This window comes from Leuciscus leuciscus (genome assembly GCF_965113295.1).
Source record: "Leuciscus leuciscus genome assembly, chromosome: 25".
In the NCBI taxonomy this organism is placed as follows: Eukaryota; Metazoa; Chordata; class Actinopteri; order Cypriniformes; family Leuciscidae; genus Leuciscus; species Leuciscus leuciscus.
The window spans coordinates 28,420,919-28,445,167 of record NC_138724.1 but is presented as its reverse complement, the minus strand read 5'-3'; the positions used below and the strand labels follow the sequence as shown (position 1 = coordinate 28,445,167).

Genomic DNA, 24,249 nt, shown 5'->3' with positions numbered 1-24,249 from the left:
TTACTTTTCTCAGCGCCGGTCAGTGTGGACCAATCACAGTCGTTTCTCATTACATAAATACTTTTTTTTTTATCATTATTAATTTTATATATATATTTTTTTTTTTATTGTCAATCCGTAGAACTAACATATGTAAATGATTGTACTTTTTTGTGTGTTTTATTTCGCAATAAAGACGAAAAAGGATATTTGGAATAATATTGGTAACCAAACAGTTGAAGAGCACCATTGACTTCCATAGAAATACTATTGAAGTCAATGAGGCCCGTCAACTGTTTTGCTACTAACATTCTTCAAAATATCTGATTTGCGTTCAACAAAAGAAAGACATTTATACAGGTTTGGAACTGCGTAAATGACATAATTTTCATATTTGGGGTGAGCTGTCCCTTTAATTGGCCTCTCTACTCACTTTTTCTACACTCCCACATCTGTCCACTAGGTGGCGATCGTGTCCGTCAAAAAAACATTTAAAAAAAACATGGCTGCGTCCATTGTGCGGTCATGCCGCATTGTGTCTACAGTTAAATCACATCGCATATTACCAAAATCATCTTATTTAAGGGCTTTATTCCACTGTTCTTCGTCTACAAGAAGCGGACTCCTCTTATCCCTGCATAACCGAGGCCTCCTGAAGGAGTCGTTCCCTGAGCATGCAGCTCAAGCCGAGCTCCCGGATCTGCTCCGGTCCGGTCCTCAGACCGTGTACTGTGGGTTCGACCCGACCGCGGACAGCCTGCACGCCGGGAACCTGCTCGCCATCATCGGCCTGATGCACTTCCGAGCCGCGGGGCATGAGGTTATCGCGGTGCTCGGTGGAGCCACGGCGCTGATCGGGGACCCGAGCGGGAGGTCATCCGAGAGAGAGCGCCTCTCCCCGGCCACGGTGGAGCAGAACGCCCGCGGGATCACGGAGAGCCTCCACCGGCTCTTCACCCACCACGAGCTGCACTTCTCCCCGGACCCGAGTAGACTAGGCCGGCTGACGGTGCTCAATAACCGCAGCTGGTACAAGGACTGGCAGGTATGTTTATTTATTTGTATTGCGTAATTAAATCATTACAAAAGGAAATAATACTGAACATGAACATGTGGGGAAACAGTGAAGAGGGTAAATAAATAACAATAATAATAAAAAATTACAATTTACAAAAAAAAATCGTTCTAAAATACAGGATGTTTTCAAAGCTTTTTTATTGGAGGGGATATTTTGAAGTGATGACAATAATAACTGTAAATCATAAGCAAATACTTTGCAGTTAGGTTTGAATTTAAGGTATCTTGCTTTGTGAATATGGTATTTACCCATCATACAAAACAAGTTTAATATATCATCTAGCTTTTTATTTTAATGTTTGAACCCAGATCACTATTCTACGGGTTTTTGGAAGTTCAAGTCCATTTAATAACTTATATATTTAAACCTATAGCCTACATTATATTACAGTATCATAAATTCTGCCATATAAACGGTATAAAAACCATAAAATAATTAGAACACCATTTACTCTACATTATTATAATTAGTATCATTATAATTGTTACATTTAATTTACTGCGACACTTTAATATGTTAATTATTTGATCAGAAAACTGAATATGTAGCGCTGTCAGGCTTTTATTTGTGAATGAAACAGCTTTACGGATGCTACACATTTGACTTTCCACAAGATGGCGGTCTTTTCTTTTTGTATCAGGATATTTATTTATTTTATTTTATTTTATTATAAAACCATTTCAAATAACAAACAGGCATTAATATTATCATTGTTAAACACAATGACAATAAAACCAAGCAGTATATCGGGAAGAGATGGCACTGCAGGTTTCGACACTGCTGCTGATGCTTCAGATCTTTTCCCGAAACAATCAAAGAAAAGCTTGTTTCCTCCATCCTCCTCCTGGCAGGTGCTGGAGTTTTTCTCGGAGGTCGGCCGGTGTTTTCGGATGGGCTCGATGCTCAGCAGACACAGCGTGCAGTCTCGGCTGAAGAGCGCCGAGGGCATGAGCTTCAGCGAGTTCTCCTACCAGCTCTTCCAGGCCTTCGACTTCTACCGTCTTCATCAGATCCACGGCTGCAGGATCCAGATCGGAGGAACCGATCAGCTCGGGAACATCATGAGCGGACACGAGCTTATACACAGGTACACAAGCTCACACACTGGGACGCGAGCTCACACACAGGGGACGCGAGCTCACACACAGGGGACGCGAGCTCACACACAGGGGACGCGAGCTCACACACAGGGGACGCGAGCTCACACACAGGGGACGCGAGCTCACACACAGGGGACGCGAGCTCACACACAGGGACGCGAGCTCACACACAGGCACGCGAGCTCACACACAGGCACGCGAGCTCACACACAGGCACGCGAGCTCACACACAGGCACGCGAGCTCACACACAGGGACGCGAGCTCACACACAGGGGACGCGAGCTCACACACAGGGGACGCGAGCTCACACACAGGGGACGCGAGCTCACACACGGGACGCGAGCTCACACACAGGGGACGCGAGCTCACACACAGGGGACGCGAGCTCACACACAGGGGACGCGAGCTCACACACAGGGGACGCGAGCTCACACACAGGGGACGCGAGCTCACACACAGGGGACGCGAGCTCTCACACACAGGCACGCGAGCTCACACACAGGCACGCGAGCTCACACACAGGGACGCGAGCTCACACACAGGGGACGCGAGCTCACACACAGTGGACGCGAGCTCACACACAGGGGACGCGAGCTCACACACAGGCACGCGAGCTCACACACAGGGGACGCAAGCTCACACACAGGGACACGAGCTCACACACAGGGACGCGAGCTCACACACAGGGGACGCGAGCTCACACACAGGGGACGCGAGCTCACACACAGGGGACGCGAGCTCACACACACAGGCACACGAGCTCACACACAGGCACGCGAGCTCACACACAGGCACGCGAGCTCACACACAGGGACGCGAGCTCACACACAGGGGACGCGAGCTCACACACAGGCACGCGAGCTCACACACAGGCACGCGAGCTCACACACAGGCACGCGAGCTCACACACAGGGGACGCAAGCTCACACACAGGGACACGAGCTCACACACAGGGACGCGAGCTCACACACAGGGGACGCGAGCTCACACACAGGGGACGCGAGCTCACACACAGGGGACGCGAGCTCACACACAGGGGACGCGAGCTCACACACAGGGGACGCGAGCTCACACACAGGGGACGCGAGCTCACACACAGGGACGCGAGCTCACACACAGGGGACGCGAGCTCACACACAGGGACGCGAGCTCACACACAGGGGACGCGAGCTCACACACAGGGGACGCGAGCTCACACACAGGCATGCGAGCTCACACACAGGGGACGCAAGCTCACACACAGGGACACGAGCTCACACACAGGGACGCGAGCTCACACACAGGGGACGCGAGCTCACACACAGGGGACGCGAGCTCACACACAGGGGACGCGAGCTCACACACAGGGGACGCGAGCTCACACACAGGGGACGCGAGCTCACACACAGGGGACGCGAGCTCACACACAGGGGACGCGAGCTCACACACAGGGACGCGAGCTCACACACAGGGGACGCGAGCTCACACACAGGGGACGCGAGCTCACACACAGGGGACGCGAGCTCACACACAGGGGACGCGAGCTCACACACAGGGGACGCGAGCTCACACACAGGGACGCGAGCTCACACACAGGGGACGCGAGCTCACACACAGGGGACGCGAGCTCACACACAGGGGACGCGAGCTCACACACAGGGGACGCGAGCTCACACACAGGCACGCGAGCTCACACACAGGGGACGCGAGCTCACACACAGGGGACGCGAGCTCACACACAGGGGACGCGAGCTCACACACAGGGGACGCGAGCTCACACGCAGGCACGCGAGCTCACACACAGGCACGCACACACACAGGCACGCACAGGCGCACGCACACACGCACGCACAGGCACGCACACACACACGCACGCACAGGCACGCACGCACACACACAGGCACGCACAGGCACGCACACACACAGGCACGCACACACACACAGGCACGCACACACACACACACACACACACACACACACACACACACAGGCACGCACACACACACAGGCACGCACACACACACACAGGCACGCACACACACACACAGGCACGCACACACACACACAGGCACGCACACACACACACACACAGGGGCACACACACACACAGACACACACATATATATATATTCACGATACCATGATGTGTGTGTATATATATATATATATATATATATATATATATATATATATATATATATATTTAAATTAAATTGAAAAAATGAAAAATTAATGATTTTCTGAAATAGAAATCTTTTGTATCATTATAAATGTCTTTAATACTTTAATACTAAAAATTAATACTTTTATTCAGAAAGGATGCATTAAATTTATCAAAAGTGACAGTAAAAACATTTATAACGTTACAAAAGATCATTTCAGATAAATGCTGTTCTTTTAAACTTTCTGTCCATCAAAGAATCCTGAAAATGAAAAAAAAATGTATTATGGTTTCCACAAATATATGAAGCAGCTCAACTGTTTTCATATAATAATCAGCATATTATAATGATTTCTGAAGGATCATGTGACACTGAAGACTGGAGTAATGATGCTGAAAACTCAGCTTTGATCACAGGAATAAATTACACTTTACTGTATATTCACATAGAAAACATTTATTTTAAATTGTAATAATATTTCACTGTATTTTTGATAAAATAAATGCAGGCTTGGTGAGCAGAAGATACTTCTTTCAAAAACATTAAGTAATCTTACCAACCTTAAACTTTATGTGCAGTATGACATGATGTACTGTCATATTTTCAGACATGTACCATAGTAAATAGCATGGTAATACCACAATACTCTTTATAAGGACTATTTGTGCATATTAACTGTATAATTTTTAAGCATGGCACTATGATAAAATTGTGTGTTTTTGGTAATTAAGGACATATGTATGTATGTATGTATGTGTGTGTGTGTGTATATATATATGTGTATTTATATAGTATTGCCAATAAATATTTCCTTCCTTTATAATGAAAATGAGTTGATAGTAGCTATAATTTGCTTAATTTGATTAAAAATAAGTATATGTGGCATATCATAAAACGCTTGTTCTTATTTTTGCAAACGTCATGATATAGCAGAGCCTCTGATGTGTAATCTTGTTCTGTTCTTGTGCAGAAAGACAGGAGAGGAAGTGTTCGGCCTGACGGTTCCTCTCGTCACGACCTCGATGGGAGATAAACTGGGGAAGACGGCTGGAAACGCTGTGTGGCTCAACCCCGATAAAACATCCCCGTTTGAGTTCTACCAATACTTCCTCCGGCTGCCCGATAACAGCGTCGAAGCGTGAGTCTGCAAACACAGAGCCTGACGTCAGTTCATGAGAAGTCCCTGTGAAGGAAAAGAGCTTAAAATATTACTGACCCCAAACTTTTGAACAGTAATGCTATACGGGTGTAACGATACACTCATGTCACGATTCGATACATATCACGATACTGAACTCACGATACGATACTCCAAGACAAATCCTCCAGATCCAGAATTTTTTTTTTTTTTGCCTTTTTTTCCATTTTTTTTTCCATGTCATCACATTGTTTAGAGCATTTTTGAAAAATATATATTTTATTATGAATATTTTCTTCATATGTTCTGCTATGTCCTCTGTAGTGACACCAGGACTCAGTTGTTTAAAAATTAAAATTACATGAAATTATATGTATAGGCAAAAACCATGGGATTATTTTCTCAATCACCAATACATTTTGGGGTTTCAGGATTTATTTTAACTAAAAACTTTATAAAGATGATTCTCAACTATGTTATGAAAGATATAACGGAATGAATTGATACACCATTTTACTTTATGCAATATGTGGGTAAAATGGCCATAAATTTATATTCCCATTCAATGCAATGTATCTCTACACTGTATCTAATGTGCACATTAATGTGTTCTTGGAGCAACATTTAATGAAAAAAGAAGTGTAAAAAATGGAGTAATAATTAGCAAAATTTTAATAATAATATCTAATATTTCATAGGAATATTGATGTATAACTTATTTCCATATTCACTTGTTGTGTCTCACATAATGCCTGATAAACATGATGTAAGTCCTGATGTCTCTACAGTGGACACATGTATGAAATCAATGTATTTTTTTTTATTTTAAACCCCATAACGTTTTCCTGAGATGTTGGATTATGAAATACAATTTGAAAAGTAGTCAGATTTAAATTCTAATTACAATATATTATCATATTTCCATAAGAGTGCTACTGTACATTTGATCACTAAATTAATGTCAGACATTTTTAAAGACCAAGGAGAAGTTGTTTTCATGGTGAAACCTCCAAACATTTGGTGTCTCTTACAGGACACCCAGGCTGTGACATGTGACATGTATGATGTCAGAGAAACTAAATATAATGTCAACTACAGTGGACAAAAGTCTATTTCTGGGTCCAAAGCATATGATAAAAGGTTAACAAAAAATGAACTGTTGATTTAAAAAGCTAAATTTGGTGTAAATGAATAGACTTGGTGCTGGAAACTCAATGCACAGGACAATAGAGACACCAGAATAACAATATTTATGATTCTGAAGCTGAATAATAATGCATTATTTTAGATGAATATGCTTGAACTCCATCACTGACTAGATATATTTAAAATAATGTCGGCCACTTTTTACTAACATAAGATATTTGGCATTATCAGGACCCACAAATATTCCCCCATTGCATTATTATACATTATACTCAACATTATATATAGTAGTTTAATGTAGTACTGATGCTAAAACTCTGAAAACTTGAATTTTTTCAACTATCCACCATACATAGTCTCTATCCACCATACATATTGTTGCATTTTTGTATTGCGCTTTATTGTTAGTAATGCCCGTTTAGCTCCTTCAGCTTGACAGAAACGCTTGTTATCCTCCAGGTACCTGAAGCTCTTCACGTTCCTGCCGTTAGCTGAGGTGGAGAAGGTGATGGAGCAACAGAGACGGGACCCGGGCAAGCGGACCGCACACAAACGCCTGGCCGCTGAAGTCACCAAGCTAGTCCATGGGAAAGAGGGCTTAGAGAGTGCTAAAAGGCAAGAGCAGATCCTCCTGTAAAGTCCACATGATATCAAAATCACACCTATTTACTGTATAGAGGGTATGCGTGTGACGTCACAGTCGGCCGGAGGGACTGCGGTCACACCCTCTGAGTGGCAAAAAGACTGAGCAGCAGAAAAATGCCACAAAAAACACATCTAAAACGGGAAAGAGCTTTCCAGATTGACTGTACATCTAGATTTGACGAGAAATCTGAGGTATATTTTTACACCGTGAACGTGATTTCACATGTACCACATGTTCCTGGATCAGCATCTTTGTTGATCCTGGAACAACTTTCCAATCAACCAATCAGATTTGAGGGATAAGTTTACAGTTTATGTCAAGTTTAGGCTTAGACCCACGGTGAGGTGCTTCAACATCAGTGTTATTCACCGGTCATTTCCCTCTGATTTTAGGGAAAAGTTATGGGTAGGGTTAGGTTTAGGGGTAGGGATAGGGTCAGGACAAAATTTTGGGACAGGAATGTTATTCCGGACGTTTTTAGATAAACACTGACAAGAAACTACACAAGTTTTAGGGCTGGACAACATGACGATATATATGACATTGATATGAGTGATCACCCGGATTTAGACCTACCGATACTGTATTTATATAAAGTGTTCACAGGAAAATTTGCTTTATGTATTTCCTGGCGTCAAAATCAGGCACATATACATGTTAGGAAACATGATCCTGGCTGCATGTCGTGTTTCCATGGATCACTGGATCTGTGGTAAGTTGTTAGGAACACTATATCGAGTCCAACCTTTAGTTTAAACTGATAATCGTTTATTTTACTCACGTTTTCACAGTTTCCCCTGTTAACTCCAGTCACAGAGCAGCTCTTCTGCCACTCAGTCCGGCTGAGGGAGTGTGTTCCCGCGGGAAAGTGACGTCAATGCATAAACCCTCTATTCAGTTTTGCAAGATTCTTTAGGATGATTCATCAACATATTTAAATTAACTTGCTTTGCTTCAGATGCAACCTTTTATTTTTTGGACTTCTTTGTTTGATTCATTGATTCAATCAATTCCAGATGGATAAAATCAATTCCTTTTAGTCTCATTGTTTGTTCTATAAATGCTTCATTAATGTTACTTATATATAGTTTTGCATGCAATGCTTCATTAATGTTACTTGTATATAGTTTTGCATGCAATGCTTCATTAATGTTACTTAATTATATATGCATGCATGTACACGCAGGTGCACCAATGCTCTGTACCACAGCAGTATTCAGGCCCTGGAGCAGATGAGTGACACTGAACTCCAGGATCTTTTCCGAGAGGCTCCGTTCCATGAGCTGTTCCTGGATCCCGGGACGACGGTGCTGGACGCCTGCAGACGGGCACAAGCCATTCCCGAGGGACCGCGAGGGTGAGAGGCGCCTGAATCTTACTGATAATGTTTTGGAATGTTCCGTTTAAAAGTAACACATGCTCTTGACACATTTTGATACATTGTTACTTTTTAGTCAAGAGTGACACTTTTTAAGTAGAATCTCGATTCAAACACCCACGCGATCCCATTCCTAAATGACGACGATTAAACCTTTGACTAAATCACACGGGAACATTCAGATCTGCGTTCTGAGCCAGAGAGAGCCGTTATCATGTTTAGGTATTAAACAGCTTCACAAACTGTCTTTTCAACCACATGGTGTTACAAATATTCATATTATCACAGAACTACTGGGATAAAAGTTTATCGTTCGGATATAAACACTGATGTCTATGGAAGTGATCAAAATAGAGTAAATCACCTTTTGAAAGGAACATCTTCAAATAAAGATTGTCAATTACATCATTACACCAGTAGGTGGTGACAAGTGACTGTTTAAAAATGTATGTAATTGAATCATTCATTCAAGTGATTCGTTAAAAAACGCTGATTCATACAGTATCCATCCAAAGTATTAATGAGTGAGTCATTGAATCATTCACTCAAAAATTCATTCATATTCCCCTAGTAAATCAGTCCGATTAATGACAGTCAAGAAGAAGGAGCAGATCGACCCGAACTTCCTTCGTAAGCATGACTTGTGCAGGATGTTTCACAGTGGTATTTTATTGTATGTTTTATACCTCTGCTACATTTCAGATGTGCTTATTATAACCGTGTTATTTCTCCGTTAACACACTGAACTGCACGCTTCAGAGAGCAGTTGTTGCTAAAAATGGGTAGCACTTTATTTTACAGTCCTTTTCCCCATGTACTATGTAATTATTATAGTAATTGTAATAACTGGGTAATAACCCTGAACACACCCCTAAACCTAACCGTAACCCCTGTAGTTACCTTATATTACCCGGTACTTTCTTAGGTATTTACATATAAGTGCACCGTAACGTAAAATAAAATGCAAACGAAAAATGCTGAGAACTCAACAAAAGGTTGTAGTTGTACTGCAGAGGAATAGTGTTAAAAATACATTTTATCCACTGATTCGAGGGAAAACGGCATTACGTGGACTTCCAAAATCAGAGGAATTGAACAGTGAAAAGCAGTGTTTCCTTGGCATAGTGATGACCTCTTCCTCGCCTTATAACTGAGTTTAAGTGCAATGCCCATATTTTTTGGTCCATATTTTAAGACCCATAGCAGAAAAACACCTACATTTATTTTGAAATTGCATTGATGCCTCTTTGCTTGATATAATTGACTAGTTTATTCCCTTGACTAGGTATCAGATGATCCAGGATGGTGGAGTTTGGATCAACCACCAGAGGGCAGCAAACCCAGAGCAAGTTCTGGTTCTGGGTCAGCACATTCTCTCTAATGGACTCAGCCTGATCCGAGTGGGCAAGAGAAACTTTTACATCCTAAAGTGGCTTAGTATGTGAATCTCCAACTCGGATATACACCGGTTTGCATTCAAAATTAACTGTGTGGACCCTGTGTGTAACACAAACGAATCCTGCAGTCCCGGCGCTCACCAGCAGTGGTCGCTAGAGGATCTGTTTCGGTTCAGGACAGTATAACCTGAGCTCTGTCTACTTGAACTCATCAAAGACTTTGAAATTATACATTGAATTGTGCTGTTGAGAAACCCCATATGAATGTCTGTGGAATATATCAAAGACATGAGAACAGACTTTGCCTTGTTTGTGCCTGTTTTATTTGGACAAATTACACGTTTTGATGTGTGAATACACTGGAAAACTGGGTTCTGTTCAACTCTTTAATTAAGTGTGATATTTTAACGTTTTTTTGTTTTGTTTTCCAGTTCGGCTTCTGAGGTGAAACTAACATGTTGCAATATGATGTTATATATTCATTACATTTTTAAATGATTAGGCTTATATAGATCAGGTTTATTTTTAAAGCACATTTAAAAGCAACAAATAATGTTCAGTAAATTCATAAAAATGCAATAAATACAAAATTATGCAGAATTAAACCCGTTCACACCAAGAACGATAACTATATTAGTGTCCACACCAACGCACAATAACATTTTGTATATTATAAGCGCACTGTTTACTGTCGCTTTAAATGCTCAAGCTCTTTAACCCCTTAACTGTCACCGTTCTGCTAGCGGTGTACTTGTCGCTCTTTTTATTTATTGCCTTATTTTTCGTATCACATATTTTAGTAATTATAAATTAGGTATCATTTGAAAGCTTACACACTCAAAATTCATCCTGTGAAAACCATTTTGAAATTGGATGTTGCCTTGCCATGAAAACGGTACTTAAAATTATTTTAGCGGCTCCTCTAGTGGTCAGTTTTCATATTACACATTATTTCAGCTACTTTATTATCAAACCTTTTCTAATCTTGCCAAAACGCATATCGTCGGAAAGGTCTGAGCCTCAAGGTTCCATATTTGGTGACACTTTTGTGATTAAAGTGATATTTGGATAGAAATCTGTTTTGTTACAGGAGAATGCATTAAAAAAAATATATATATATTTGGTACAGCGCCTAAACAAAATTGCATAGGAACTTCACTTTTTGTGATATCAACTTCAAATTTGGAACATAACTTGGTTAGATGTATGGTTTTGATGTTATAGTAAAAATTATTTTGTAAAATATATATTTTATATAAAATGAAAAAAAATATTAATACACTGCATTTGATTTACAGTAAATTTAAACTTCCATAACTTTTACACACTTTCATTTTTTTAAGTGCTTTCACTTTACAATAATCTGCCGAGTGTCTATCCAAACTCGTGACGCTTTTGTTTGCTGGCTCCTCGTGTGTTTTGCAGGACGCTCTGAAGGGAGGGTGGGATCGTATGCTTTCAAAGCTTGCTCGTTATTGCTAGCCTCCGAAAATTGCCTATCCTACCTTTAATACTATATTTTTATTACATAAATACTCTGGTAGGTGATCTGTGGAACAAATCAACATTTTTATTGAGCTTTCATAAATTTGGTGTGTTGACGAGAGATGAGATGCTCATCATCAGCCGTGTGTAAAGTTGTCAGATTAGAAACAGTCACAGTTCCCAAAGACTAGTTAAAAACGGTTCATGACACGCCTCACGTGACGCATACAGACTCAAGTGTGAGTCTCAGTTCTTGTCAGGATGATTGCGAGGTCTAATCAGGGCAGTGCTATTGTTCCTGGAAATGTTTTGCCAATTGCAGCTTCTCATTACTTGGAACAACTTGTTGTAAATCTCTTGTTGTACTTCCCCCCTTTGTGTGTGTGTGTGTGTGTCTCAAATTTAAACATCACCTTCAGAAACCAGAGACTAACACATTACAGTTAATGAAATCAAACGTATATTAGTTTCTATGAAAAAAATTGTGTTTATTCACATTAGAAGTATTAGACTTATGAAGTTTTTTAAAAAAAAACGAATTTCTTAAACCCCTATTAATACCTTTTAGATTTAATATATCCAATTATTCTTGAACATTGGGTTTTTCTCCTCAGGATTTCAAGGACAATATTGAGAAAACATCAATAGGCAGTGACTAGTTTTACAGTACAGTTTAGTCAAGAAACTGAAGGAAACGTTTTCGTAAGTTTCCTAATAAAACTGTTATACAAACTTTTAGTTTCGGTTTCACTGGGAATTGTAAGCATTTGCACAAGATTCCATTGTTCTTTTTTTTTTTTTTTTTTACTGTTACAGGACTTGACATTCAACGCCGTTCCGATAGTGATTCGCAAATGAATCGTTCGTTTGAACTGGACCTTTTAAATGATTCAGTCGAATCAATGTGATTCATTTGTGAATCACTAGCCTGTAGTAAAACTCAATTTAGAAGTAAATCAACATTTCCTATGCGGTTTTTTGAGCTAGCAGAAAAATGATTTAGTCAACACATTCATTAACAATTGAAAAAAGCAGAAAGTTATTCGAAAACTTAGCGGATCAGCGAATCATTTAGTGAGCCGGTTCAAAAACGAAGCATTCGAACGAACCGACTCGTTCATTAAAACGACTCGGAGGCTCGTCTAGGCTAGGGTGTTTGTTGATCTTCCTTCTCTCGGACTGTGTGAGTGGGGGATGTGCGTTGAGAGAAGGCGGATCTCTGAGGCACCAATCCACGGCGTTCCTCTGGTGGTTTAAAGAGCTCTTTGTGTCAATCACGCGTTTTTTTCGTTCTCTATCCCCCTTCATCGCCATATTGGGCGCAGAAAAGCCTCGCCTTGTTATTTCTCTTCCCCTCTTTTACTACGACGCGCAGTTGACAGGAGTGGCCATCGAGAACGCCTGCTTTTGTTTTGATGATCGTCGCTTGTCCGTGTTTCTCGCTCATGCGGCGCAACCGGGGCGAGTTCAGCCTTAACGCCCGTCGCTTTGGATCGCGTTGACGCTTTAATAACAGCTGTTGGCTTTGCGTTTTCGACTCGAAATGTCTAACGTTCGCTTGTCTAACGGCAGCCCGACGCTGGAGCGAATGGAGGCGCGAGTGTCCGATCAACCCAAACCATCGGCGTGTCGGAACCTGTTCGGTCCGGTGGACCATGAAGAGTTAAAGAAGGATTTCCAGCGGCAGTTGAAGGCGATGGAGGACGCGTCGACGGACGCGTGGAACTTCGACTTCTCCTCGCACACGCCGCGCGCCGACGGCAGATTCCAGTGGGAAGCGATGGATATTCGCTCGGTTCCCGGTTTCTACAGCAGATCCGAGCGAGGGAAGGGCTCCAATCTTCACATGTGCTCCTCTGGGAATAATAACGACAATAATGTGGATGTTAACGGGAATCACGAGTGTCGGGTAACGGAGGAGCGCGAGGAGACGCCCGAGACACCCCGAGAGCCGCGGAAAAGACCCTCGTGTCTCGGTATGCGCGCTCACGGTCCCTCTCCTAAATTATCTTATTTATCAGTCTTGAGTTCAGCAGAATGTATAATCATGATAATTCAGGATTTTAAAAATATTGCGCTACTATGAGAGAGAGAGCGCGCATCTGAATTTTCACTTTGCACTATCTATCTATCTATCTATCTATCTATCTATCTATCTGTCTGTCTAACGTTATCTATCTATCTGAATTTTCACTTTGCCTATAATGAATATCTATCCGAATTTTCACTTTGCATAATTATCTATCTGAATTTTCACTTTGCCTATCTATATCTGCCTATCTATATCTATCTATCTATCTATCTATCTATCTATCTATCTATCTATCTATCCATCCATCTTCAAGCTTTTCACACTTTCATGTAATTGCATTTTAACTAATGTGTGTGAAGCCCACCGATTTGATGTAATAAATGTAGATGTAAATGTTTGCATTTATTTTAAATGGGCAAGACAAATTATGACACACAACAACATTATGCATTAGAGCTTTTTACAATCATGCACAGATAAAATAAGCTAGATAAGTTCAAATGTAGTTGCATTTGGTGCGAAATGCTCTTAACTTAAAATGAATGATTCAGATTGGTAGATACAAGTCATGTTTTCACACTGTTTCTTAGTATTTTAATTAGTTTTCAAATGCATGTTTTGACTCCTCAGACTCATCGTGTCAAAGCAAACACTCTCACATCTGTGTGGACGAAGTGACCCGAACGCCCAGAAAACCCAAAAAGCCCAGAAAACACCCCAACCCGACGACACCCACATAAACACAAGGTAAGCACGACTCCTTTTTCTTTTTTGCATCCTATCATTCGAGTAATTTTACACACAAGAGCGGATAGAAACACTGTTTTCAGTTTGCACATGAAAAAAATAAAATAGTTTAATAAACTTAATAAGTTAATCATATAGGATTAGTACCCATTATGTTATAATGTTCATCTGATGTGCATTTAAAGCATCATGGAAGTGCATGAAAGGGTTAATCTGGTGCATTTACTACGAGAGCTCCAGTTTCCTTCAGAGTGAAAAACATTTTACACGTCAGCAGTGTGTTCACTCATGAGTGTGTGTTCACACCTGAACGACCTTTATTATTATTATTATTATTATACGCATGCATTTACACTCGGTGAATATGCCCAGTGCAACTCTTCAGAATTGCATGTAAACATGATTATTAAATGTGAGTGTGAGTGCAGGTTCTAGATCGAACACCTGGTCCAGAAATCTGATGTAACCGTAGGATGATGTTACCTCAGTCGGTCATGTGAGGAAACGTCCTGCCAAATCAGTGTGTCACTGGGCCGCCAGTCAATGAGCAAATAACAGGCGGTCGCCGCACATCTGTAAAGTCATAACATCAGCAGTGAAGAGTGTTTTGCTTTGGTGGGACTCGAAACGTTTCATGATCTCATTTTCCACGTTTTTTTTTTTTCCTCTCTAAGTTTCATTCAGTTTTTTGGTGGGTTATAATCTGGTTTGTGGTGCAGTCGAACTCAAACATTCACTCGACAATCGCCACCATTGTTAACCTTTACAACATCGCCTACGCACGTTATATTATAGTGCAGAAAATAAATTAGGTGAATAATGAGCCACAAAAAAACCTAAAAATGGAAAGTTGCGCAATCTTTATTGAAAATGCGTTTAATAATAGAGAACGTGCAAATAAAGATGTTTTTCTCTTCATTGAAAGTGTGCATGAAGATGTTTCTGACCGATGATGTGTGTTGTAAACCGGATTCTCTGTGATGTTTCCTGACAGGGCTGAAGACGTCGTCTGCGGTTTGATGACCTCAGTGCTTTGGTGAACCAACGATTTCTTTTGGCGGGAGAAAGTGGAGCGGAAAATAAAACATATCAACTCTAAGAGTGTTCAAGCACTGAAACAGAAACACTAAAGTTCTGGCACTCGAGAAAAAAAAAAAAAAAGCGACTGCGTCTGACCGCGGTGTATGTAGCAGTGTGCAATTAGGTTTAATTTCCTTTTTTGCTCATTATTTTTCTTTTTTTTTTCTTACTACCTGTGTATATAAATATATATTTGTTCCTTTTTTTGGTATGTAGCACATAATTAGTATTATGTTTGACAAATCTATTTTTTTTTTTTGGAGGTGTGAGTTTGGTTTGACTTGAAGAGCCACCATTGCCGTGTGTAGATTATTTCCGAAATGCTGTTCATAATTTCACGTTTTGAAGACGGTGTGCCTGTTTTCATATTGGTGGTGTAAAAAAATAAAAAAATATATTTTTCAGATGAGGTACACAAAAATACCAGTTCCGATTGGATCTGAACATCTCAGCCTGTTTTTTTATTATTATTATTATTATTATTTTTATTTTTTATTTTTTTAAGGTGATGTAAAAGTTGAAACTCTGAGGTCAAACCTTTTGTAGCATCGACCAGTATTACTATCAGGCACTTCCATGGAGGAGAAACATCTCTCACCCTCTTAAATTATTTCTTTGTAAGATGTGTCTCGATCATCTATAATTTGAGTGAAATTTTCTACTGATATTTTTTTGACTTTGACTCGATCACCCTTGATTTTGCCTTGTTTTTTTCCTCACTGCAGAAGTGGGTGTTTCACCCCACCAAAACACTCTACAAATAGATTCTGTGGTGAAACCTGATGCATAACTGTATTTATAGAGAAAGTAAATATTAATATTTGAACGATTTACACTGCCTGTGTATTTGTGTACATAACTTTGTAAAAACACTGAGAAAATTAAAACTAACTTATTTATATCAAGCTTTTTTTTCGAAATTAAAAATGTTTTTTTTTGGTCAAGGTTTGAGTCATTATTTTTGTAAATGCTTATTTTTTTGGTAGCTTCTTTCTTTCTGTTTTTATTTTGTTGTAATATTATTTTAACAAATTTGTAAGAGGTTGCAAACTGAGCCTGATTAAAATATTTGATAAGTGCTTTTTTGTTATGTGTGGTTATACAATGTGCTGCAATCAATTAAAAGAGAATTAAATTATTTCAACCCACATCTGTCTTATTTGAACATTATATAATATTCTGTCAAAATACAATAATGTGGTGATTAAATACTACAGATTTTTTTATTTCTACCTGAATAAGTTCGATCAGACAAGAAGTGAATTCTATACTAGTGTTCAATTTAGGTTTGTAGAAATTAAAGCGTAAATATCAAACTTATAAAATTTAACTTTCTGATACTGGTGTTCCCAGTAATAATTAATAAAGTTGCATTTTCACTGTTTTGACACTGTTGTATCATTGCTTTTGTTGTTAGGTTTAGTAACCAGATTATTTCTATTAGATACACTGTAAAAAGTGATCAGTTGACAAAAAAAAAAAAAAAAGTGAGGAAACCCACTGCCTTTAAACTATCAAGTAAATAAACTTAATGTGTTTTAAAAAAAAACTTGACAATTCCACATAACTTAATTTTTTCACTTACGCATGGTTTACTTAATAATTTTAAGGGTGTGGGTTTCCTCCCTTTTTACAGTGTATTTTGTCTACACAGTATATACTGTATTATTTACTTAGATGTTCTTCTAAGTAAAGCGTATACACTTTAAAAGCGTGGCTTAATTCAGTGTTATATGAATTAAAATATTTAATTCATTGAGGCGAATGAACTAAATTGTTGAGGAGAGACCCCTGATATGATTGTACATATGAAAGTGCTATATAAATGCCTCTATTCTATTCTATTCTATTCTATATTGTTGGAGTAAAATATACTTGCAAAATAAACTTCAACTAAGTAGAAATTACTCAACAAACTTTGGCCAAGTAAATTTTCTGATTGTTTTATTCAGTGAATGCACATTTAAAGCTTGAGCATGAAAACAAAAATGATGCAAATTTATTTTATTTTTTGCTGTAACAATGCACTGAATGTTATAGTCTTCCTTAGTGCTAAAGAGAACAAAAAATTTAATAAAAATAGTATTTTTAGCCATTCCAGAGACCAATACAATCCTTTAGTTATGCAAGAAGCTGGTGAAATAAAAATGATTTGACGTCCTCATCCCTGCGTGACCTTTCCTGCCTAGGTTTGGCAAGCAGGCGCTCGTGTCATTTACCCGTCTGAATGAAACACACACATGCCAACGGTTAGTCACAGCGCTGACTCAAACACAAACTGACAGTGGGAGTGGCGAGAGGCACAGGTGCTCCTCACTGCTAGTTTATTTCTTCATTAACTCTCTAACGTCTCGTTTATTAAAATCATCTAATCACAATTATGCTTTTTGCTTCCTATTTACAGTCAAATGTGTAGCTAAACAAATGTCACATTTAATTTGCATGACAGAAACTTTGTAAAAAGTGTGGGTACGTCACTCTTCACTCCACTCTCTCATCCACGACATTGTTCTGACACCCGCCAAAAGGGGCGAGAAAAAGCCACGTGATATTTTAATGGCTGGTTTGAGAGTGCCAAGCATAGCACAACGTGTGTTTATTCATGTGGCATCAGTTGATCTGCCGGAGAGCGTCTTTACCGCTGAGATCAGGGACGAGCAACAAACACAGGCGTTTGGACAGACAGAGGGAATTTCGTGGAGTTTCCAATCCAAGTGTGGATGTTAGGATTTTGCCTTTATGAAATGCAATTAGAAACTGACAGGTTCAGAGCTCAGTGTCGAATCGAGGCAAAACAGCGGGCCTGTCCCATTTGCCTCCTTTAAAAATATTGCAAAAGTATTGTAAGATTCTTCAAAGTCTGCAATCAAAAGACAGAAATCTCAACATGACCTCAAACATTTCTCCTTGAATCCTTCCAGAAATGCCATTAGGTCAGTACTAAAATACAATACTGTGCAAAGCACAGTCACGTGCGATTTTTAAATCATATTTGAAATATTTGTTAGGTTGGCTTATTTGTTTTTTGAGGGAACGCAAAAGTTTCTCAGGAGAACCCAAAAGTTTTGTGAGGAAACAAGTTTTTTGGGGGAACGCAAAAGTTTCATGAGGGAACGCAAAAGTTTTGTGAGGAAACGCATAATTTCTCGGGGAACCCAAAAGTTTTGTGAGGAAACGCAAAGTTTCTCAAGGGAACTCAACATTTCTTAGGAGAGCGTAAAACGTTTTGTGAGGGAACGCAAAGTTTCTCAAGGGAACTCAACATTTCTTAGGAGAGCGTAAAACGTTTTGTGAGGGAACGCAAAGTTTCTCAGGAGAGCGAAAAAGTTTTGTGAGGAAACGAAAAGTTTTGTGAGGAAACGAAAAGTTTTGTGAGCGAACGCAAAAGTTTCGTGAGCGAACGCAAAATTTTTGTGAGCGAACGCAAAATTTTTGTGAGCGAACACAAAAGTTTCGTGAGCGAACGCAAAGTTTCTCAAAGGAAGGCAAAAGTTTCATGAGGGAACACGTTTTTTGGGGGAACGAAAAAGTTTCGTGAGCGAACGCAAAGTTTCTCGTGAGAACGTTAAAGATTTGTGAGGGAACGCAGAATTTCTCAGGGAACGCAAAAGTTTCGTGAGGAAATTCAAAAGTTTCTCAAGGGAACCTCAAAATTTCTTAGGAGAGCGTAAACGTTTGGTGAGGGAACGCAAAGTTTCTCGTGAGAACGTTAAAGAATTCTGAGGGAATGCAGAATTTCTCGGAACGCAAAAGTTTCTTGAGGGAACACAAAACATTTGTGAGAGAACGCAGACGCATTGACATAATGTTTTCATCACCATGTCCCTTTAAGGCCTCCTTACAAATGTGACACTGTCACTTAAATGCAAAATGAATCTCGTGATCTATGAAAGAGCTAAATCTATAAGCAATAAAACATCCATCGCACCCTCATTTAGCAATTTCTTAAGTGATTAAAAAGGCCAAACTGACATTTGCACATGAACTGGTTCCACCGAAATGGATGCACAGACCAACACAATCAAACCTTTTAAAACAACAAAGGCAAACAGGGATTAAATGCACATAATAAAAACAGGAAGACACCTGCATCAGTGCTCTGAGGTCTCGTGAGGCGCAGGTGTGTGACCTCAGCCGTCTTTGTGCTGTGCACTTCGCCGTCGAGAGGTTAAAACGCTCTTCTGTTGTGTCTGGGACTCGTAGAGGACAAAAACAGCGTCGCCCAGATAGAAGTCATGTAGGGTTTGCCCTCGACATCAAGCGGAGACTCTCTGACCTCGTCCAATCAGATGCGAGGAAACTCAATACTGCCCGAGCATAAAAACACTCCGGCCCTGTTCAGTGTGTTTTAATGGGCAAAACGTAAATTTCCTCTTCATTGTTCCATGGAAAGGACTTCAACCGCAGGGAGTCCATTGAGTCACGGGCAAAACTGGGAGGACACGGTCAGAAAGAGCTGGAAATAAAACGTCTGTGGTTTCAATTCTGTGGCTCCTTTCAATTTCAGTGGTTTGGGAGTCGATCATTATGAAACATGTTTGAAAGACGTGACACAAAACAACTAGACGTTCTTACAAGGTTGTACGGGGAATTATCGCACAATGAGGCTTTGTTTGTCTTTGTGATAGTAAAGTAAACACTACTAACTATCTGAAAGTCTCAGATCAGTCCAAAAGCACATTATAACTCTCAAGTTAAAAGGGTTACTTAAGTAAGGGTTACTTAAATCAAATTATCACTTCATCATCATTTACTCACTCTCATGTAGTTCCTTCTTTCTTCTATGAAACTCAAGTTATTTTACACAATCTCTGAGCTGTTCTTCTTACACAGAAAAGCGAAAACAATGAAAATGTACCATAAAAGGGTCTTGCGATATTATTGTGTGACGTTTTGTTGAAATAGTGATAAATGTGAAAATAAACATTGCAAAATCCTGCATAAACCAAAAATCTGCTTATTATATATACGGATTTACATGCAAAAATATTAAACAACAGTCATTATGAACCATTAGATAGGAGAACATGTCTTTATGCAGAATGACTTTGAAATAAATATGATATACTGTAGATATAAGAAACAAAACTAAATCTTTTGATCTTGATAAATCATGACAGTCGCAATTGATTAAAAAGTCATAATAAGACATTAAGTTTGACTTTTTGGCAATTATCACTTTTTATATAATGATTATGACTTAGTATGTCAATCTTGCCTTTTTTATAGTTATAAATATAATAATTTCAACACTCTATGTCATAATTATGACTATTTACCAAATTATTTTTATTCTTATCTGATGGAAATGTGCTTCCATAATAAACCTCAATGAACAGGCCCTAAAGACTAAAGTTCAATTTACCTTAAAAATACTGCAAGTATGTTGTAAATGTGATTATTATGATAATTTAAATTCACAAACTAATGAAGATTACTAACTTTACTCTCAAAACTATTTTCACTTTGACGTTCCCCGAATGAAATAACATACTTTAAATATTATTTACATGAAAGATGCATATGAACAGCACTTCTCAAACGCCCGAGGAAAGCATCATGTTGACCAGAAAACCTTTTTCTGAAAAAGTTTTTTTCCTTTGAATGAGCTTTCTGGTCCGTCCACACAAACTACAGGAAATACTCAGGTATATTATCTGATTTCCTATTAAAGCTCTCCGTGTTTCACTTGTTTCGGGACAGGAAACACCAAACCTCAACCTTTAGTCTCAGTTCATCCACTGTCAGGCCCTTTGGCAATGAATGAAAATAGTTCTCATAGTTTGGAGAACGTCCTGTCCTGTGTGTATGATCTCGACACTGTGTCTAATAAGTTGAAGAATCTGTAGTCTGAATGCAACAGTCTTTTAAGATTTGACACTAGCAAAGACAAAAACACCCAGATATAAAGTATATTTCCTGACTGAAAGTGCTTCATATTCATGCACTAATGCAATGCGAACCACAGGTCTCGTACCCTTTCCTGTAAACAAGGGCCTGTGCAGTTCATTGAAATCTCTGAGCTTCCCCGTTTGGTTTCCTCCAGCGACCACAACGCACGTCATTAGATGAAATTCTCAATAAATGACTTGCGTGTGACCTCAGACGGCTGGCAGACCAGTAACCAGTGGCTGTGAAGAGGATTCAGGCCAGACTGATGATCTACTGTAGCCTGTCGATTACAGTAACAGATCTGACGCAGGTCCTGTCCCTCTCGTCTCACAGGTCAGGCTTTTGAGGAAGTGCTGCCGTCAAGTCAAGTCACCTTCATTTATATAGTGCTTTTAACAGTATAGACTGTTTCAAAGCAGCTTTACAGAGATAAGAGGAAGTTACAGTAACAGAGATTGTTTCGGCTTTACATCAGCTCTAGAAGAAAGTTATTGTCCAGATAAAGTTAGTTATGATTGATTCACTTCCGTTGCAAAGATCATTAGTTATTAACTTAGGGGCCGCTTACACCACACCGTTCTCACAGAAAACTTTTAATGTGTTCTGGACGTTCATTTGCACGACAACAGTGTTTGGCGGCTCGAGAACGCAAACTTTGAAACAGGTTCCAGGGAGCAAGCGTTGACTTCATCTTGATCTCCGCGTAAACTTCAAAAACGTGAATCTGTGAAACGCTGACGGCGTGCACATGCGTATTACGTGTTTAGTCTATAGGTATGTGTGTTTGAATATATAACAAATGACTTGTCTGGCCTTAAAAAGTCATAATACAGAATTTGAAGACTGTCGAGTAGCAGTTCGCTGTGGCCATTTACAAGAGACCACATCGAATGCGCTGTTTGGGACGGGCCCATATTAAAATGACAAAAATATGTTCTAAGAACGTTCTGCTAATGTTAAGTTATTCAAAGTGTTTTAAAATTCCATTTTTGTGGTCATGCAAGCAAAAGTTAAAGCATGATTTACTCACCATCAAGTCATCCTAGCTGTATATGATATTCTTCTTTCAGACAAATACAGTGTATATGACACATCTTCCATGAGGCTTTAGCAACGCCTTTTCATTTCGGCGCCAATGTTAACAGATAACTGCGTGTGCAAATTTGATAACACCATAAAATAATCACGACGAAGTGTGCTGATCAACACGAAGTTCCTGTGAATACCAACTGTTGTCATTAAAGCATGTAATTCTCAACATAGTTACCAAACATGAAAAATAAAAAACCTGAAAAAATAAGTCACTTACCACAGTTGTGAATCACTCCTTTTGCCGCTACCCGAATCTCCACGACTCGACCATTGAAGATCCCACAATGCCTCTGTAGATTTGAAATTTACAGCAATATTCTGTATATTTGAGTCAAACCGCCACGCTACCCCAGAATGCATTGCAGTTTACAGCAATATGCTGTGTTATTAGAAAACAGACAGTTGCTGTAAAATAATACTGTAATTTTTACAGCAATTCATTACAGTGTATACACCTAGGATGGCTTGAGGGAGAGTAAATCATGGACTAATTTTCATTTTTGGGTGAACTATCCCTTTAATGAAACATTCCATTTTATATTTCTGCAAACAATAACTTTGGACTGTTTAGAATGTTACTTTTGAATGTTACTTTAGAATGTTACTTTTGAATGTTACTTTTGAATGTTACTTTAGAATGTTTTCAGAACGTTCTGAAACAAGTAACATTTAAAAAAAAAAAAATGTGGTAATTTAACGCTGTCTCTCTCTCTGGCTGTACAGGTCATGTGTTTTGAAGGGGGTGTGGCTTTGGAGACGCTCTGAAAGGAGGCGGGATCTTATGATTTCAAAGCTAGCTTGCTATTGCTAGCCACTCCAAAATTGCCTACCCTACCGTTAATACGCGTGTACTTTGCCACAGAGGTGTTGCCTATGTAGAGCACTCAAAAACAAATTCAAATATTTTGCATTCCCCTGAGAAACTTTTGCGTTCTTTGCGAGTGAATGCAAAAGCATTGGCAAATAATTTTTCCTCCCATCTCATTTTTTTTCGTCTTCACCATGTCCCGTTAGGGGCTCCGTAAAAAGCAGGTAAATGCAAAAAACTAAACAAAACAAAAAAATTTGTGAACAGCCCCATAAAAGGTTGTTCCCTATGCAGGAAGTAGACAACACGGCAGCATACTAGATTGTGAAACAGAGAGAATATCTACTAAACATCAGTCATTGCCATAAATCACTTTTATTAAACATGCACCTGACAGACAGAATCGCAGAATCTATTACACACACACACACGCCCTGTCTGGCTTGGCTTTCATACATCTCCAGATATCCCCAGCTGTCGCCAGCTCTGGCCTGTAGTGTTCATTACACGAGCTCACCTGCAGCCAGTCAAAGGCTTTATCAGCTCGAGCTCCTGAAGCACACAGAGCGAAACACGGCGCTTCTGAACACACTTCATTATCCGTCCGCGATAATCTGCTCAGCTATGCGTGCGCGCGCGCGTGCGTGCGTCAAAACATCACCATTACACACAGATGACATTTTAATGAAGACTTCTCACTGGACATTCCAAAGACAATGTTCTTGAATTAAGACCAATATATATATATATATATATATATTTATATATATATATATATATATATATACAAACAAAGCTGTAATGCTTTATGACGTGAAATAACACAACATGTATATAAATAATGATATAGATGTAAAAAAAAAAAAAACTATACGTATTGTATTTCATGGGAATATATTATAAAAACTATATCATAACATATATTATCAAATATTTTTTATTTATTTTTATAATTTCCATGAAAAACAATATAATATACATTTATATATATATATATATATATATATATATATATATATATATATATATATATAATAATAGTATATATATAGTTATATATTAAATCCTTATTATTTATTATGTAATTTTATATCAATTATAAGAATAAA

The 24,249-nt window shown here is 39.4% G+C and overlaps 2 protein-coding genes across 2 annotated transcripts; both read left to right on the top strand.

The window, feature by feature from the left end:
* Nucleotides 1-455: 455 nt before the first annotated feature.
* On the top strand, nucleotides 456-10,304 carry yars2 (tyrosyl-tRNA synthetase 2, mitochondrial). The gene is made up of 6 exons (XM_082159510.1): nucleotides 456-1,024; nucleotides 1,909-2,144; nucleotides 5,270-5,437; nucleotides 7,043-7,198; nucleotides 8,416-8,586; nucleotides 9,893-10,304. The coding sequence occupies exons 1-6, from the start codon at nucleotides 482-484 to the stop codon at nucleotides 10,050-10,052; spliced, it is 1,434 nt and encodes a 477-aa protein (XP_082015636.1). The 5' UTR covers nucleotides 456-481; the 3' UTR covers nucleotides 10,053-10,304.
* Nucleotides 10,305-12,756: 2,452 nt separating this feature from the next.
* Nucleotides 12,757-16,486, top strand: cdkn1bb (cyclin dependent kinase inhibitor 1Bb). Its single transcript, XM_082159511.1, has 3 exons — nucleotides 12,757-13,465; nucleotides 14,152-14,268; nucleotides 15,263-16,486. The coding sequence occupies exons 1-2, from the start codon at nucleotides 13,033-13,035 to the stop codon at nucleotides 14,259-14,261; spliced, it is 543 nt and encodes a 180-aa protein (XP_082015637.1). The 5' UTR covers nucleotides 12,757-13,032; the 3' UTR covers nucleotides 14,262-14,268; nucleotides 15,263-16,486.
* Nucleotides 16,487-24,249: the final 7,763 nt, after the last annotated feature.

Excerpts from the sequence above, each read along its gene's own strand:
- yars2 (XM_082159510.1), top strand. The coding sequence starts at position 482 with ATGGCTGCGTCCATTGTGCGGTCATGCCGCATTGTGTCTACAGTTAAA. Across the intron at positions 7,199-8,415 it reads GGCTTAGAGAGTGCTAAAAG|GTGCACCAATGCTCTGTACC; the intron begins GCAAGAGCAGAT and ends ATGTACACGCAG. Across the intron at positions 8,587-9,892 it reads ATTCCCGAGGGACCGCGAGG|GTATCAGATGATCCAGGATG; the intron begins GTGAGAGGCGCC and ends TCCCTTGACTAG.
- cdkn1bb (XM_082159511.1), top strand. The coding sequence starts at position 13,033 with ATGTCTAACGTTCGCTTGTCTAACGGCAGCCCGACGCTGGAGCGAATG. Across the intron at positions 13,466-14,151 it reads GAAAAGACCCTCGTGTCTCG|ACTCATCGTGTCAAAGCAAA; the intron begins GTATGCGCGCTC and ends TTGACTCCTCAG.